The sequence below is a fragment of the Amblyomma americanum genome, chromosome 10, assembly GCF_052857255.1.
Source record: "Amblyomma americanum isolate KBUSLIRL-KWMA chromosome 10, ASM5285725v1, whole genome shotgun sequence".
NCBI classification, from domain to species: Eukaryota; Metazoa; Arthropoda; class Arachnida; order Ixodida; family Ixodidae; genus Amblyomma; species Amblyomma americanum.
This window is the reverse complement of record NC_135506.1, coordinates 43,356,692-43,375,949: the sequence shown is the minus strand read 5'-3', so window position 1 is coordinate 43,375,949 and position 19,258 is coordinate 43,356,692. Positions and strand designations below refer to the sequence as shown.

Genomic DNA, 19,258 nt, shown 5'->3' with positions numbered 1-19,258 from the left:
CCTATCACCTCATCATGTGTGAATCAACGCCAGCTTTACCTATTCATGTAGCTATCATTGAAAAGCTACAATCTTAATTTTGCCATTTTGTGAAGTAATGGTCATCCATTGCGAACACACTTGTATCCTTGTTAGTTATTTCTCAATTACTTCTTTTACTTCGTTGCAAGGGAGTGTTTTTTGGATGTAGCAGTGTTTCATGACAAGTCTACACACACAGTGTTGTCAATAAATATTCATTTTATTTTTCAGTGCATAAAAATACAAGCAGTTTGTGTGTATATATATGTACATACATCGTATAAACAATTTGTTGTACATTTTTGTGCCATATGTGGTGCCACAGGCAAGCGTGGGAGGTCGAAGGGCTATGCCACCTCCCTCGCACACTACTTCCTAAGGCAGTAGAAAAAAAAAAACTCATTGCCAGCTGCATTACTGAACTGCAGTGACACATAAGTTGCATTGCAGAAAGAACTACAGCAGGTGCATCCTGCTAGGGCATGTGAGTTTCCAGCTTGAACAGCAATATCGAGATTATTGAACAACTCGAGTTGTTGGCTATAACATAATTTATGGAAAAGATTAAAACGTGTCTAACCACTCCTTAAATCACTGCGTACTTAGTGCCTGGGCATTGCTTGAAGCAAACAGTAAAAATATGAACAAATATGCAAGGTATTTAATCTAGGAACAAAAAGGAAGGAAAAATATGTTTGCCCCGCTATGGCAGAAGGCAGGAACTTTGCTAGCTTAGTCTCAGAATTTATTGAGCTTTAATTTTGCACTTAACAGGAACTGAGGAAATCTAGAGTCCCTACAAAATCTGTGAGATGAGAGGTAGAAATTGCATCTGTGTTAACAGCTGTCAGAGACAAGCCTTCGGCAAAAGTCTTGCTTCTAGATTTTCAGCCAATTGCTATCCCATGGCCCTGTTGTATGTACCGGTTTCCTGCTGCACTAATTGCTGTTTTCCAGTAAATGTGTACAGTACTACATTTTAATTTTACCATCTGGGCAACTTGCTCCATTCTTTCCAGGCCTTTTGCTTATAAAAGGCCTTGGTTGGCTTCATTGCTCAGGAGCTTTCTCTGGACAGATGTCTTGCTCTTTCAGAACTTGTAGCATCATTTAGCCCAGATCTGAAATCCGTGTTGAGTTTAGTTTACGGGGGTTTAACGTCCCAAAGCGACTCAGGCTATGAGAGACGCCGTAGTGAAGGCCTCCGGAAATTTCGACCACCTGGGGTTTTTTAACGTGCACTGACATCGCACAGTACACGGGCCTCTAGAATTTTGCCTCCATCGCAATTCGACCGCCGCGGCCGGGATCGAACCCGCATCTTTCGGGCCAGCAGCCGAGAGCCATAACCACTCAGCCACCACGGCGGCTTAAATCCGTGTTGACTCCTGATATGGTGGACTATTGTCACATCAAACCCACCTAATTCAAACTGGTTTATTCAAACTCATGCTTTGGTCCCATTGACATCATATGTATTAAAAGGGCTCCCCTTAATTCAGTCTCCGCATAGTTCAAACAAATTTTCGGTGCCTTTCGGGTTTGAATTATCAAGAGTCAACTGTATATAATTAATCATTTAGGCACACAACGCCGTTTCCACAACACTGATAATTCATCGACAGCAGATGCCTGTGTCACTGACAGAGGTGGCCAAATGAGGCTTGAAGAGACATGCAGCTGTCATGGTGGGTGAACAGCGCAACAAAGGCGGGACAGTGCTTACCAACTCGCCCAAATCTCAGCTTTACTCAATGCAGCTGTCATTCTGTCATAGCTGAACCTTCTGTCGAGGCTTATAATGCAAGAACAGCTTTAAATCTGTATCACGAAATGCATTTCTGGCTTGTGGTGACTCTCGATCCAACTCGCATGCTGTATTGACAGCCATCCCAATCTACATCTGAGATTGGGATGGGAGGATGGGTCATATCAAAAGGATAACCAGTGACAAAGCCCAAAGGCATGAAGAACAAGCGTATTTGTGGCATTAGGCAGTGCTTACTGAAGCCCATGCAAAAGGTCTGCAAACTCGTACAAGTGCAGTGCTCACGTGCGGTTGTTTTGCATGGACACCTCCCCAACACTGAGCAAAAACACAACAATGCCAGTAGGTGTACATCACTTGTGTTGCCTCATGTGGACTGGTGGGCTAGCTGACAGTCTTGGAAACACCCACAGCTTCGTTTGCTGGTGAACAATATAATAGCAACAAAATTTCATCTCCAACAACTACTCGGGTTAAAAAGCAAGGTGCTTGGCATGGACGGCCGACAACTTGCTGCGCGAAAACAAATATTTAACTGCTACGTTGCTGCTCCTGTTCATCGATCACCGTGTGCTCGCACCGTTCTAGGTCGAACACAAGCTTGGCGCGGCGCCAGCGCTGCTCTTCGTTGAGGTACCACATGTCCTGGTCAAACTCCGGGAAGAAGAAGCCAATCTCGCGCTTGGCCGACTCCTCAGAATCTGCGCACAGTGCAATGATAAGATATGCAATGTTGTGTCTGAAGAGTGCGACGGGACGGAAGTGGTGGGCAAACAATGTGGCACTTGTTACAATGGGCACAACACTTCGGTGCTGTGAAGAGCTCCACCTGTCACTTGACCGCAGGATTCAATGAGCTGGGCCGGTGGTCCGGTCGGGGCAAAGGTCATGAACAGCTGAAGCAGTACATAGTGTCCAAAAGCCCCATGGTTGGCAAAATGAGATTTCTAGAACTTCCCCAACTACCGAAGTTCTTTAGTGTAACGTGTGGAATTTAGCTGTACCTATACACCAATAACTACATTTACATTCAACATGAAAGGGGGTAGCTAGTTAAAAATGAAAAGCCGAAGGCCCAAAGCTGACCAGATCTATTGATGAAAATTGAAAAAGCAAGCTGATGATCAATTTTTAACGAGATAAATAATTAGTACATACTACTGACAAGTAATGACTGAATTAAGAGTATGGGCACAACCATCAGGGGAAGGTGAATGGGCGTCACTCATTAAAATTTGGCTCTGTTAAAAGTGTGTTGCGAGTTGTCGTTTGCCGTCTATGTAGTAATTTATATACTAGAACCACTAGGTTAGTCACACAGCAATCTGTACTTTGTCCTCTACCATTTTAGGGTGTCCGGTACTAGTATAATAGTGACAAAAGCTGGAATGCCACTCTTTCATTGCTGTAGTGTCTGTGCCCGCTTAGGGCATCTTCTTGAACAGTTATTTCAAGCTTGGATAGTGTGCCTCAATGCTGAGGCCACATGTCTTCAGCCAAAGCATGGAAGCACATAGTATGCTTGTGATCATGTTTTGCTGCTCATAAGAAAGAAAAAAAAACCAGGCAGCCTGCTGTTTGTCATATAATGACACAGGTTTAATGACTTAAAGTTGAGAGAGATGTTAAATACTGGTGCAGCTTGGATTCACAAAGGCATGAAATGCTTGTGCAACACTTACCAGAACCGTGGCCAGCATTCCGTGTGTCTGTCAGACCAAACCGCGCACGGATAGAGTTGGGAGCTTCGTGAACAGCCCTGAAAATATAAATTCATGGTGAATGCATGCGCATCTTCTGAGGATAACCGTAATAATTTGTGGCGTTCATTGCGAAAAATTCGTTTGTATAAAACGTTTTGCATCTCTACGTGCTTTTGCAGTACAGTGCTAAATTCACAATGACCCATATAAAGTTGACTGCATTTGTCAAATGAGAAGCTAGATTGTATTTGCCTCTGCAGTTTATTTCTAAGCTTTTAAATGATTCACAGTCCTTAATGTGCAACCATCAGCTAATAAAATGTACATCCTTTGCCTTCTTGCATAGAAGCGATCAGTGAACGGGCTCTCAAGATATCAAATAAAAGGCAAGCTCTGCTGCTTACTTGAACACTTGGGTTGGGCCCAGAAGAGAGCGCCACTCCCGAATCCCGTTTTCCTTTGCCAAGATGTGGACCGACAGTGGCCCACTAATTGCGCAACAGGACAAGAAAGCATGAAATGAGTTTATGACCAATGATTTCAGGGCACAGAGATTGTACCGACAGCTCACTTGTGACTCACCTTGACATGAAGCTTGCCAACCTCTCAAAAAAAAATTTTCCTGAAAAAAGAAAAAGAAAAAGTGTGCTGCAAATTTAACATTCATTTTTCAAAACTTGTGACTGAATGGCTGGTGTCTGTGGGCCTTGAACTGAAGCTGCATAGTAGAAAGGCATTACTAAGGGTCTTTAAAACTGTAATACATAGGAGTGATACATCAGCAGCATTGTGCCATATCACTCCAATTGATAGGCAATTAGTACCAGTAAATTCAACAGTGGAATCACAAGCATTGTCCGTACCAGCAGAGGCCTCATATAGAAGTGTAAAAAACAGTGCTCCTATTTCCCAGCTTAGGCTACTGTGCAAACGCAGCTGTATTTCATAACAGTAGTCACAGATGCCTTCCTTGCTCTAATGCACTGCTTCAAACCCTTATACATGTTTTCTAATTCAGCCATTAAGCAGCTCGACAGCTGTAATGTTTGACTGTTCTCTGCTTTAGCTGGATGCTAAAACTATGCACAAATAATTATCAGAGATACAACATCGGCCAGTATATTCAGATTTTGCTTCGTTGCTTGCTACACTGTTCATAACATATTTGTGCAGTAATTGTGCAATAGCAGTTTTAAGTATTGAAGATAGTGACAAAACTAGATAGTGGTAAAGTACAGGTCATAATGGCTTGGTCACAATCAATTCCACTGCAACCTATGTGCGCAGTGTTATAAGTAGAATTACAGCTGCACATGCAGTTATAACTTTCGTTTGACTGTGTACTTGACACCTGCACAACACATGTACAAATCAGTGACGTGAATCTGGTGAATAGCTCCATACTTGTAGCTCGGGGAAAAATAAATTGCTGGGAGCATTAAGAAAAATGATATGACTGCAAAGTCGGTGCCATTCTAAACCGTTGGAAGCTTAGCATATATAACTCATAAACTTGCTAGCTTAGTCCATAGCTGCCTAACTTCTTTTGACTTGTACCAGTTGGTTACCTTTGCTATAAAGTCAGCAGAAGTTGAGAGGATGTAAAGATTGCAAAGCCAGGGTTCTATGTGTGCACTGTTGAGAGCTTGCAGGTGACTCAACACTGTGACAGTACACGTCAATTCGACGATGCATAGAAGGCGGAGAGCTGTCACCCGAATGCCTCCGCCAATTTGGTTGACATATCGACCTCCATCTGTGAGACGTGACTCGCGACACGGTTTCGCAGACGCGAAGACTTTTATCACGCGCCCGACCCACCGCGAAAGTCTCACGTCTTCGTCTCTTATCCTGCGGTTCCATTAGTGGTAGAACCGGACACATCCCCGTGTTGACACTGGGGGGATCATGTGGGAAGACGAATGTGTGCCTTTTCGTCACTTATCTCGAGACTGGATTAGAAGCGCGCGCGTTGCGTCGGCAGTGTGTGTAAACAAGCGCTCGGAGAACACGTGTGGTCTGGTTTATTCTCGGAGGAAATCTCTCCGCGAGTGGTGTCGATAAAGGACTCCCGCAATCTGCGTTCCTTTGCGCGTCATCCTGGAACGTGTTCAACAGCCGCCAGCTGTAGCTTTATACAGCTCACTGATAACGCGTTCTGCCGGCTTTTCGGGAGAACAAAAACCGTTCAAAAAAAGCTCCCTCGCGGAATCGGCGCGCAATAGGGCGAAGACCGTTGACTTTGCACTCGAAGAATCCCACATCTTTGGTTTCCGCCCAGCTCCGCGCACCGAATGTGACACTGCTTCTTTCGCAAGCCAGCTAGCAGACGACGCTGGGAGGAATTTTGGCAGCACAGAGACAGCCAAGTAATGCCGCGAGCTTCCGCCGTAATTAATGCTGCAATTATAGACTGAGGAAAACAAGCAGTACTCTCGAGCGCGGTATACCGTGAGTCGCCAAGCTGTAGGCTGGCTCCTGCTGTTTCATTTTTTTTTTTTCAATAAAAACATTGTTAGTGCATTCAAAACCAGCTGCGGTCGGGGCATCGCAAAATTAGGCCGCGTTTAATTGGGATACACAAATAACTGCTCTTCAGTAACTAGGGCAACGGCTCAAAATCGAAATCTCGCAAAGAAAAGCAGAGCCAAAGGCAGTTTCGCAATGCTTGGAGTGAGAACACGAATAATATGAAGCGATGATCACGAACGTACCACGATGCTCGTCGTAGAACTTTTCCATCTGCTCTCTAGTGTAGCAGCTCATCTTGCTCTTGACGAAGATAAAATCGTTCTCTAAGATCACCTGCCGAACGGCCTGCGTAAAAAAAGAAAAGAAAATGAACCACACAGAGCAGCGTCAAGAAACGATCGTCAAAATTAAAATCCGCAATGCTCTCTTCTCCACTGAGCAGCTGCTGCGCGAACGGCGACAAGTCGATCAAGCGCGCCAATTGCTAGCGTCAAGGACACTTCCTCGAAAACAGGAACGGTCAATTAAAGCTCCTGCGGTCCGCGGTTGCCGTCTTACCTCGAGTTTCATGGGGATTTTGCACACATCGGGCTTGAGTATCGCTAGCGTCAGCTGCAGCCTCCGCGTGATGCACATGGCTGTGTTGATGTGACAGTGGCGACCCCCTGACTCTAATCGGCGAAGAGCGCGCGCCGTGAAAGGGAACAGTGGGCACGTGCGCGGCGTGGCGTCGGGCACGTGTTAGTACAACGACAGAGGCTACCTACCGGCCTCCTCAGCTTTGGCGCGCGACGTGCCGGCTGTCACGGCGCGGTCGCGGCGCTTTTCCTCACCGGAACGACGTCAGACATACAAGTTTCCCGTTCTTAATGGCTTTGCTAAGGCTCCGCCTCTATCGTTAACCAAATGAGCAGACGACAGTTGTCGCCGCGCAGAGTAGTTACCGCCGACGCGTTAGTTGCGACCCCTATCGTGCATTTTAACTCTTTCATCTGATGAACGGCTCTGGCGATTCAGGGAACCTTTGTGAGGGTACAGCACCAAGTAATAAAGCCGGTCGTGGGGTACAGTGGTACAGTTGCGGCAAAGAAATGGCGTCGTTTGAATGCATTTTCACGAGTGACGGCGCCGGGCAGCTGTGGAACGCCTGTGTTTGGGATATTGTGTCGGGTTCTGTGCTGGCCCAGTACAAGGGAGGAATCAGCAAATCGAAAACACTATGCCTCTTGGGCTCGGACTACGTCATCAGCGCACAGCAAGACAAGCCGCTGCTGCGAGTGTGGTCGCTCCAACGCCGCGACCAGGTTCAGAAGCAAATGGTGTGCCCCGGCGTGGTCTCTGCATTAGCGACGTCTCCGGATGGCCTGCACTGCGTAGCCGGGATAGGGGAGAAGATTTACTTGTGGCAGGTGAGTTCCCGGTTGAATTTCCCATTCATGCTCTGAAGTGCGCGACATTGTGTACTTACCTGGTGGCAATGCGAAACAATGAAGCTTGTCAAAATGGTAGCGCCTATGGTGACCGAACACATTGCGCGTTGCGCTTCTGTTCACGTTCATTGACCGAACACAGTCGGAAAAGTTGCGTTCGTGTTGAAAATCGTGGACCTTGAGGACGCATGGCGTATTGCCGCTCTTGAAATGTAGTAGAAAGCTGCGGATAAGAGTAACGGCCTGAGGGGCGAGTTGGTGCGTGATGAAATGAACGTTGGCGCGAATAAGAGCACTAACAAGAAAGAGACACCACATGCGCACACTACCAACTGTTTGTTGCGCGGAAAGGTGGCATATTTAAACACTCAGCTCAAGCATGTGACATGGCATTATCGCTCCGAACCCAGCACGTAGAAAAAAGCATCCACTTCAGGAAAACGAACAAGAAAGTTTAACCCCTGCAGAAAAAAAGTAACAGATTCTGATAAAATGAATTAAGAAACTAAAAGGAGGAGGCCATCTCTTAGCAAAAGCAGTGTCACAATCGTAGCAATAGCAGTCATACATGAGAAGCAAAAGCAGTCAGACAGTAAAAAACCAATAACAAAAAGCAATCGTAGCAAAAGCAGTCAAACAAATGAAGCAAAAGCAGTCAGAAATCGAAAAACAACAAACACTGAAAAGATAAACCCAATAACAAAAACGATTGTTATTTGTTATTGGTTTTTACTGTCTGACTGCTTTTGCTTCTCATGTATGACTGCTATTGCTATGATTGCGTGACACTGCTGTTGCTAAGAGATGGCCCCCTCCTTTTAGTTTTTTAATTCCTTTTGTCAGAATCTGTTACTTTTTTCTGCAGAGGTTAAATTTTCTTGTTCCTTTTCCTGGTGTTGATGCTTTTTTCCACGTGCTGGGTTTGGAGCGATGCTGCGGATAAGGTTGCTGAAACGGAGGCATGGTTTATTGACATGGGACGAACTTGATGAAAAGATGAAACTTCCCCTTGAACTTATGGAGGAACTTGTGGCAATGATGGCATTGCTTGGCACTGTGAACGAACCTGATGCAATGGGTAGGTTGCTTCCTGCATTGGTGCTGCGACTTCTTGAGCGTCGCGAGCCGTTTGCTCATACCGCAGAGCAATATTCGAAGCTGTGGCAAAGGAGATATCGGAACCTTGTAACAAAACAAAAGGTGTCCGCGAACACGTAGCGATGAAACGCCGGTCACGAACCTATCTCTCATTGCTTCATCTGGGTACGCAAAACTGGGCGCATTTGCCAAATCTCGGAGTGCGGCTGTGAATTCTGTGACCGACTCATGTGGCTGCTGCACGCGGTTGTAGAATTTACGTCGTTCTACAACCAAATTTGTCAACACAGAAAACTCTTGGGCGAGTAATGTTACTGCAGCCTGATACACATCTGGCGCAGTATCTCCCGTTTTTATGGACATTGCTGCTGGAAGCGGCACAATCTCCGGTTGCGTCGTAGTGCGTGCACAATAAATTCTGCGCCCTTCGTCCCTTAAATTGTATATCAACAGTGATTTCTTGCTTTTAGGTGATGCTGAAGACCCCCCAGATAAGTTATAATTAAGTTCAAATGTTTGTACCCATTGTGCCCAAGGCACCGCCGGGTGACCCGGTTTCTGAAGGAAACGCTCTGGTGCATGAAGTTCGGAATCCTTGGGTCGCATTAGACATTTTTTTTTTTTCAATTCCTGTTGATTATCTTGTTCACAGCTTATATTTCTCTAGTACAACCGTTCCTCAATTCAACTCTCAAGCGTCATGGCCAGAAATGACGCATTGGCCTCCCGAAGCAATACTCAATATGGCGGTTGGCTTCCTCAATAGTTGGTTATGAAAATGGCAGCAGCCTCCCGGTCTCTCAATGGCCGGTCACGAAAATGGCGGCAGCTTCCCGGCTCCTCCAATGGCCGGTGACGAAAATGGCTGTGGCCTCCCGGTCTCTCATTGGCCGGATACGAAACAACAGAGGCCTCCTGAATCGCTGCTAACGAAAATGCTGACCTGGTACAGTGTACTTGCGATCCTTCATTCCTTCCGCATTGAATACTGAATATGAAAGTTGGCAGCCTCCCGCTCTTCGCGATTGCCGGTTACAGAAAATGACGGCCAACGGTATTTCTTCTCGTCTGTGCAGCAACAGGTTACATGCAGTTGCAGTAACGTCCTCTCGGCTTCCTCCGTCTAACTCGATATAGATGTATGCGGCGACATTAACCAGTCTTAAATGAATGTCCTTGAAAATGTGATAATTTGTACTATTCCTTCTTCTTAGAGATACAAACGGCCCTTGCCTATTTTCTTCAATTGCTCACATGTTCACAACTGCGTAGGTCCGCTAGGCTTAGCGTCCTCCTCAACCGGCCGAACTCGAGGCTTCTCAAAACATAACCTCGCTCATTTTGACAAGAACGCTCTTACATGCATCTAAGAAACGCCGGTGATGAACGCACTCACTCGCTTTCCATAGCCTGAGTGCTCTGGGCGAACGCGGCTCCTTGGCAGCAGCCTGGTCTCGATGACGTAGGAGGAGGCAAGTAGATGCCGAAGTCCTCCGATTAAGAAGCAGTTGAATTTGCCACCGGAAATAGGCCGTGGACTGTTACTTTAACTATTTATGCATAGAAAAGAATTGAAGACGCCAGGACGTTGTCGCATTACTTTTGAACGAACTCGTGACAGCCAACTTACGCTGGGCCAATGGGTCTAACGAATCCCATCCTCGACGCCAATGTGGTGTTGGCCTGGACGGCCTCAAGAAGTGAGTCGAGACAGCGTAACGTGAGGAGTGATGTTTTATTCATGGCGGGATGGATTTTTATATAAAACAATCACATGATAATCTTAGTAACTACTGAAGTACAGATGCGCATAAACAAGGCCAAATCCAATCCAATTAGAACCAAACTGAAACTCAGGACACAACACCTAGCATTTTCTTGCTAATGTGTAGGAGCGCCCATTACGCATACAGCTGTCGAGGTACCTGGCATGTGGTCGAAAGCTGCTCCGCCGTTATTTTCTATGCGCGTGCTTATTGACGGTGCCCGTCCAGTTAGTGGTTTTGCTACCGTTCCACTAACAGAGCTAACTTTCCTCAATTAACTTGAAAAACACTGTAGCGCAGCAGAAGGCGAAAACACGGAGAAAAGAAACAGCGCCTGCGGTGTTCGTTTCTGTCTTCTGCTGCGCTACAGTGTTTTTCAAAAAAGACTACGAACCAACAAGCCCACAAAGCCACACTACTGAACTACATTTCCTCGATAAGATGACAGTTCTCGAACGAGGCGTAAGTCGCTCGGATTCTCGCAATCATACCCAGCAGTTTTTTTGTTGCGTCTTGTGAACTTGCCAAGGACAGGACACCCGGTGTTTCTGACCACATTTTCTGAGTCTCTTCAAACCTTTGCAATAGAGACTTCGGCCGTTACCGAGGGCTTGCCACCTGTCAAATGCGCCCAAGGTGGTGGGCCCGTGACTCGGCCTGAAACATGCTGAGGATATCTGCGGCTTCGTTCCGCTGTGCATTCCGGTGGCAATGTTTGTTATCGTTGTGTGTTCATACACATTTCCACAGGTCATGAAGCTTCTGCCTAACACACTGGAAGGGTTTGTACGACATGATTCACTTAAACGGATACCAGGACTTTGCACGTGCAAATGCACTGTAAAAGTTTAGAACTTGTGTTTATTAGTGTTTTTTCTTTCTGCAGAAAAAATAAGTAAAAATATGTTGCTTCGCATAATTATTTTTACTATTTTCTTATCTTTTAATACAGTAATTTCTTTGTAACTCACTCGGCACAGCAACCTCTCCATGTGTAAATTTTGGCTTTGGGAGCAGCTGGCGAGACGGTATCTCGTGATTCTCTAATGGGCTCTCGCACTTCTCTAGTGGCAGTTTCTATCCATGCAATGGGAATGCAGTTCTGACGTCAGAGTGCACTGACATGACCATGTGGAATCGAACTAGTGTACCATGCCTATCTACGAACATGTCAGTGCCCCGTTTTCTAACGCCTATAAAATACAAAGCCATGCTCCGCTTACTTTTGATGCCACTGGTACCTCCTAGTGCAGTGGCAACCTAGTGATGATTGTTTTTTGGTCCAGGTTTCATCGGGCGACCTCCTTGCTGTGCTCAGCTGCCACTTCAACACGATCACCTGCCTGCGTTTCGTGGACGATGGCGGCCTATTTGTGTCGGCATCGACTGACGGTCAAGTATTAGTCTGGGATCTGGCCGAGGCTGCCAATTCCACCACACAGAGTCCCGCAGAGCCAGTGCATACTTGGTCCCAGCACAGCTACAACGTGACTGACGTCCACCTTGGTGTCGGCCGCTCACGCTGCTACACCTGCTCGGCTGACCAGACATGCCGCGTCTTTTCGCTCGACAGGGGCGAGCTCCTGGCCACTGTGGTGCTTGATGCTGCGCTGACGGCAATTGTTACAGACCCGGCCGAAGACCACATCTTTGCTGGTGCCAGCACAGGGAAGATATTTGAGGTGAATGTTCATCACATCTTAATTGTGCATGGACATCAGTGTGACAGTCAGAAGAGGATGTACCTTAGTGCATCTAGTAGATAGGCACAAAAAGCAGCTAGAACCACAAGCATTACTCTCGCCTTTCAACATTTTGGTGTTTATATCAGTCTGTTGCATCTGCCTTTGTGTCCCTCTGTGTCCTCATTTATTAATGCAGAACTAGCTAGCTTGCAACTATCTGGTTGTGAAGGATCTCTCAGGAATGCTGGATGCTTGAAGGACAGTTGACACTTGATAGTTTAAACTCAGAATGGACCAAAAATTTGCTCGATTTTTTCTGTGCTTAAAATAAGGGGAGTCATTTTCATGCACTTGATGTTGGCCAGACCAAGGCATCAGTTTGAATTAAGCGAGTTTGAACAAGATTCCACTGTACTACTCATGCACAGCACAGGTATCGGAGTGCTGCGGGATGAACATTGCCCGGCAGGCACTGGGTAGACTGTGCAACATAAATATCGGCTGAAACTGAAGGCCCGCTGCGGTGCACATTTGCTTGCGCAGTGAGCTGGAGGCGCAACCGAAACAGTAGAGTTGATAGATATCACTCGCGTTTCTCATTTCTTCCCCCTTTTTGTTGTCTTTTTGCATTTTATTTTCATTCAATACACTCAGTCACTATACGCTCAGCGACATACTTTGATGCAGTTTCTTTTTTTCTTGACGGTTTGCTTGTGATTGCTTGATCATAGCATTGAAAACTTGCTATTTTTCATGTGCACAATAATTCTTTCATTCTGGACCATGTTAAGATGCGAGTTTGGAATACCCAAGGCTAACTTTTGAACATAAAGCAGGGAGCCTGTCCTTAGATGTTTGATGAGAGCCCATACTTTGGAAACTGTTGAGAAATTTTAAAGTCTGTTCCCTCACCTCTGATGTTCGATAAAGAAGACTGTGCACTGTGCCTAAATAATTTGGCCCCTGCCCTTGGAAGTTTTCTGTGCCTTATGTGGGGAATACCCTTTAAGAACAGTCTCTAGAATTCATTTTAAGTGTTGTTCCACCCAACACTTTCATTGAGATTGTGTTTGCAACTTCATGTTTTCAGGTGGCCTTGTACAAGTTGAACACAGGCGAAAAGCCATCGGATGCAATGTTTGTCGGCCATGATTTAAAGGTGACGTGCCTGTCAGTGTCACTGGATGGACAGCTGCTCGTGTCAGGCAGCGACGACTGCACAGCACGTGTTTGGGACGTTGCGTCCAGGCAGTGCATCCACACCTTGCACCACAAGGGAGCTGTCAACAATGTCCTGGTCGTGCCCACACCCCTGGTCCTCACCTCAATGCAGCCCCTTCCCCCGACGCTTCCGCTTGGCATCTTCAAGCGTACCACACAGGCTGCTAAAGATGAAAACGGAGTTCCTGTCTGCCTGGACTCTGGCCTTGTGAGCGAGTGCCAGGATAACATGCTCCAGGGCGCGCTGCCGCCTGCGGACTGGGCTGACTTGCTGACCATGCCTTCAGCCGCGGGTGCGGAAGAGGCTGATGATGAAGAAGAAGGGGCCAGTTTCAATCAGGGGCAGGACCTGAGCAAGCAGGTGGCTTTGCTCAAGCAGGTGAACAAGCAACTGTACAGTTATTCCTGGAACTTCATCCTCAGGCAGCACGGGGCAGGGAGCGACATGTCATCCATGTGAATGGTGGGGAATAAAAAACTGGTACATGTTTTCAGTGATTACATGTGGTCTTGGCTACATTTCATTGTAAACAGTTGCTGAGGGTTTGCTTTGTTATTAATGCCTTATTTTGCAGTGGAGCCATACTGTGTTTTGACCATATGTGCATAGAAAGCTGCTGTCACATTAATGGCTGCACCTCCAGCTTGTCTGACCTTCAGATTGCAAAGGAAACAGACTAGTTCTGTTTTTACCTATGTTAAGTAACTGCCTCACCGCTTGTTCATGTACAAGTGCTATGTGAGTGTGTAGTGACAATTGCAGTGTTATAAAATAGCCAGCGCAGCCAGTGCCTTCCACTTGTATTTCCATGGGTGCGCATGTTACACTGCTGCGTCTTGGCATTAGAAGAGGTTAACTATTTCAGCCATAAGTGGCAGCAGTCGCCGTCTGTCCACACATATGATGAGACGTGCATACCACGTGGCAAGCACGATGCCAAAGCTGGTCCTATTCTCCTAACCTACATGCCGGAGCTGAATAATGTGAGGTGTACATACAAAATTTAACTGCATGTGGGTGCCTGTGGTGGTTTGCCATTCATTTGTGCACAGCTGGAGAGAGAGAGAGAGTACTTTGTGTCCAGTCTTCAAAACATGCATTCATCACCAGTGGTGGTGGTGGTGGAAATGGAGTGAATGTACAGGTGGGATTAGCCTTACAGTGGACTATTGGCAGATGCTCCGCCTACTAGCATTGACATCACTAGAGGGATGCGGAGGGCACTAGGTGCAATGTAGAGGATGATGCCACTGCTGAAGTGGGGGGCTAATTACCACAGTGGTGATGCTGCGCTTGTCAAAGCGCTTTATTTAAGTGAGAATGAGTTTATGAGCTCAAAATTTTATCTCCGAAGCTCATAGCTTTCACTAACTAGTCGTCTAAGAGTGCACTTTCTTTTGGGATACCTAAATTATGGGGACACTTCAAGACGGAAGGCGCTGGCCCAAGAAGAGACCAAGCGTTCGGCAACACTGGACTGCGTTATGTCAGTTACTCGGTGGGAATTCATTTTCTCATACAACCCCTTCACTAGACTCAATTATTCCTGAAAAATATGTCTCTCTGTGGCACAATAAGAAGGATGGAGCACAAATTTGAAACCCATCAAACCAGGCTTGACGTTTACAGCGGAAAGCCTGAGCCCTAGAAGAGAGATGCTGAATTGCAGAAAACACCAAACGATGACAGAGAGACACAGAATATAAGTCGAAGCAATAAAAGTGAATAAAAAATGATGGCCTCTCCCGTACCACTACTGTATCGCGGGTGTAATCCCAATTGTTATATAAAAGATGTGGCCCTGAGGCAATAGAAATTTTGCGACTTGAAGGTGGGAAGAAATCGGTAAGGGAATGCTACTATAGCGACCCACAGCTGGTGGAGTGGCCCCGGGAGACTCCCCTGGGAAGTAGCTGAAGCGGTTGGATAAAAGGGTTATGGGACTTGGGATGGGAATGGGGACAGTGAGTTTTTCGTTCAGATCCTTTGAATGTCGATATTCCATTACTGGCCTGCCTGGCCAGGACAGGGAGGGTGTCGAGATTGCCCAATGGTGCGGGACCCACTCACGGGATGCCTGACCACCTACCAAACGCAACGGGCTCCGACCGCCGGAGACAGGAAAACCTACGACAGGGTTAGCTACCTGGGGCCCCTCCATGACACCCACTTCCGCAGTCCGTACCGACTGCAGACCAGGGCGTCGGTTATTCCGACTCACAGGGGTTGTTTTGGACCGGCTACTAGCCATCGAGTGCTTTTCGCGGTTTTCCAAACAAACGGCGACAGTAAAAATCATGCGGTCATCGAAAAGACGTTGCACAGTAATCTTGTCAGTTGGTGTCACTTGGCTGTTTAGTCGTAGCCTGTTAGCCAACTAGTCGTGCAGTAGTTTGTCGGTGAACAAAAGCCATTGTAAAAGTAGGAAATTTTATTTAATTACTTATTTATCTACTGCCATGAAGCCCATGCAGGAGCTGCAGTACAAAATCATGTAAGGCAAATTATTCAGCACAATAATTAAAGAAGGCTAAACACTTATAGATTTGAAAACAAAGCAGGTAGACTGAATACAGCAGGAATTTCAAACCATATTTTTCACATTTAAAATTTAAAAATTTTCCTTAATATGTAGGTCCGCGCTAAGTATAAAATCCGATAGCAGCTAGTTCTACTCTTTTCATTTAATGGCTGGAGTTATACGAGACTTAAATGTCTTTGAGCATCCTTTCAAGCTGATGCAATTGCTTTAATGCTTTCCCGACAGGTTGACCATTTTAATGCTTTCCCGACAGGTTGACCATGTATGAGTATGCTCCAGAGATACTGGGAACAGCTTGTAGCTATCATCCCCTAAAGGTTTGTTCTGGTACTAGATACATTTAGTCAGGCTAGGATAAATGTTCGCTACAGCAGGGGGCGTTTCGGACATTCCTGTAGGGATCGTGCGTTCCCACCGGCTTGGATTATAGATGAGGCGCAGTAGTTCGAAGGCTGTCTCCAGGTAGACGTCTTCCGTCTACCATTTGATGGACCCTTGCTTGCGGTCCGCCTACATACGGCGGCTGCGTTTCGAGCAGGCTTGGCTATCCGGACAGGACCTACGTGCGTTTGCGCGTGAAATGCGACATGTGAAAGCATATACACACGAGGGTAAACACTTGCAGTGCTCCGTTGTATTGGTAAGAGTACGACAGTTGATGGCCAACAATACCCTCAGCACTTCTCGTGATAACCATCCGCATTACCTACGCAACTGCCTGCATTCGCAGCATTATATTGAGGACAATGAATTCCTGAAACTGCGACACTTGAGGATAAGAAGAAAAAAAACCTCTTTGGAAACTTGTTGCGAGCCCGTGATTGGGAGATGAAGCACTAATGAGCTAATTACTTAAGTTTGCTAAATAACTATTCAGCTACTGCAGTGCGGTGGCCAGTAAAAACTGATGTAAAGTTTTTGGCAACGGACAATAGCAATAGACAATTTACATGGATCCAAAGTGCTTAACTTCTGCAGCCAGAGAAAATCTCTGAATTTTATTTTTGCAGGAAAATCGAAGCACACACTCTGGGAGTAGTGCCACAAAAGACGTGTGTTGATGGCAGTGCAAACTGCATACTCCTGCTAAAGAATAGGAAGAAGAAACAGCATCACTGTGTAGTAGTGTTGCTCATCATTCCGCCCGAGCATCGACGATACTTAGCTAACACTTGCTTTGGCTGCAATGATTGGTCAGCACTACACTCCGCGACAACTTTTCTCCGTAATCCAGCGAAAGCTGCAGAGCCGGAACACGCCATTTCTTCTGTAGTTAATACCTTTCTCCTAATAAGTGGTACATTGGTAATATTCATTATTTTAGGCATATTTCTAATATAATTTACAATTATCAGCATTGGCCATTAACAGAAAAAAATAGTCCGATTACAATCTATAGATGTAACAGTCCGACAGATAATTTAAAATAAAAAGCAAAAAAAATGCTTTTCAGCAGACGATGGCGGCATATGGCAATAGCAGCTCCCATATGGCGCCACCATCCATAAGAACCCCGAAAGTGGCTACTGAAACTAGCCACTTTTTGAATAAGCGGAGTTTCGCAAATGATGTGATCTAAGACCTCTGATTACAACGTATTTTTTAAATCAAAGCGCGCGCCGCCGCCGCTACTCGAGCTTGGCCGTGTTTAGGTAAGTGTGGGTACAAGCTTACATAGATGGCTCCAACTACACTAGCGATGGAGAGAAGCAGCCCTTTGGCGCACGCGGGGAACAATGAAAAAGAAAATTAAAAAACAAGCAATACACACCAAGGTTTCTGAGGTTAACGATGACGAACTGCGGCAGTTACTATGTGCCGGTCTTAGTTTGAAGCCGCCATATGCGAACCTACGCGAGGTGCCCACTGGGTGTAGCGGATATAAACCCTCCACTATGGCATCCATCTTCTTTCACTACCTCCTATATCCCTTCCCTTACGGCGCGGTTCAGGTGTCCACCGATATGTGAGACAGATACTGCGCCATTTCCTTTCCCCAAAAACCAATTTTCATCTTTTTTTCCATACTGAGGTTAAGCTGGGGCAGCAGAAATAAATGATTGTAGGCAGAATGCAGAAACCAAATGAAAGAGGTGAGGGGACAAATTATTGTGCGAATATAAAAAGTAAAATAAAGTGTCCCTGCCCGTGCCACTAAGTATAATGGGCTAAATGTGAGGGGACAGGAAGAGAGGATAGAGGGAGAGGTAATATACACAGACTATTTACACAATACCGTTTCGATGGAGGCGAAACGCAAAAGGTACCCGCCGCGGTGGCTCGCTCATTGGTTAAGACACTCGGCTACTGATCCGGAGTACACGGGTTCGAACCCGACCGCGGCGGTTCCGGTAAGTAAGTGCGCGGGCTGCCTCATGGGCGTCTTCGTTACAGCTGGCATGCCTTGGTGGCCGGGGTCCCATATGATTGAGCGATGAGTCGGATCGCAGTTGCGAATAATTTGGTGAGCAAGTGGTGCGGTGTCGGCGCACAGGTGGTCGAAATTATTTCGGAGACCTCCACTACGGCACCTCTTTCTTCTTTCACTCCCTCCTTTATCCCTTCCCTTATGGCGCTGTTCGGGTGTCCACCGAGATATGTGATATATATGTTGGACCAAAACTGGAAAATTGGTTTTTGAGGAAAGGGAATGGCGTAGTAACTTTCACATACACCCGAGCCAGCCGCACCATAAGGGAAGGGATAAATGAGGGAGTGAAAGAAGAAAAGGAAGGAAGAGGTGCCGCAGTGGAGGGCTCCGGAATAATTTAGACCACGTGGGGATATTTAACGTGCCCTGACATCGCCCAGCACACGGGCGCCTTTGCGTTTGGCCTTCATCGAAACGCAGCCGCCGCGGTCGGGTTCGAATCCGGGTATCCGGCTCAGTAGCCGAGCGCCTAAACACTCGGACAGAACCACGGGCGCCCGTTCGGGGGAACAAAGGGACGGGGCCATCAATCAGTTGCTCGTTCCGTTAGGAGCCGGCCCCTAACGAAAACGATCCTCTCTCCCGTTAGTATAGTCATCGCTGTCTTCGCTTTGTTCCGTCTCCGAGTCACTGAGCTCCTGCGGCCGTGTTGCACAGGTTCCCGGATGGACGCGGAGAAGTAGTGTCTGGCATACCTGCGTTCTTTTTGGGCGAAATTAGATGACTGTCGACCATGTGAAACGAAAAAAAACACACACACCAAGGTGAGCACACACAATGCGCAATTTTGTTGGCAGAAATACGGTATCTTGTGGGCAAAGGTACCAGCGACAAAACTACTCCTGTGATAGTCTTCTGGAAACGAACAAATGTAGTTAGCGACTCCCGATAGAGAGTAATTTCAGGGCTATTTTTAATCCTTCGTGACCTAGAGTATATCTCTGGCGCGGGCCAATTGCCTGCGTTTATATTTTTTTTCGCACTCCGTTACACATCGTCGCTGCATTCTGCGAACCTCCTTTTATAATGCATTGAGCCCAGGTTTTCTATGGTGTTGGTTAAGATGGTGGGCGAAGGACAAGGGGATGGGCAAAAGGACGACGCGGATCTCACTCCCACA

The 19,258-nt window shown here is 46.5% G+C and overlaps 2 protein-coding genes across 2 annotated transcripts; one reads left to right on the top strand and one right to left on the bottom strand.

Moving 5' to 3' along the window:
* Positions 1-222: 222 nt before the first annotated feature.
* Positions 223-6,729, bottom strand: nmdyn-D6 (nucleoside diphosphate kinase 6). The gene is made up of 6 exons (XM_077640378.1): positions 6,523-6,729; positions 6,207-6,309; positions 4,075-4,114; positions 3,897-3,980; positions 3,472-3,548; positions 223-2,490 (listed from the first exon to the last, which is right to left on the bottom strand). Exons 1-6 carry the CDS (start codon positions 6,598-6,600, stop codon positions 2,321-2,323), a joined length of 552 nt encoding a protein of 183 aa, XP_077496504.1. The 5' UTR covers positions 6,601-6,729; the 3' UTR covers positions 223-2,320.
* Positions 6,730-7,014: 285 nt separating this feature from the next.
* Positions 7,015-13,667, top strand: LOC144107386 (WD repeat-containing protein 18). The gene is made up of 3 exons (XM_077640377.1): positions 7,015-7,373; positions 11,545-11,940; positions 13,034-13,667. Exons 1-3 carry the CDS (start codon positions 7,056-7,058, stop codon positions 13,622-13,624), a joined length of 1,305 nt encoding a protein of 434 aa, XP_077496503.1. The 5' UTR covers positions 7,015-7,055; the 3' UTR covers positions 13,625-13,667.
* The last annotated feature ends 5,591 nt before the right edge of the window (positions 13,668-19,258 follow it).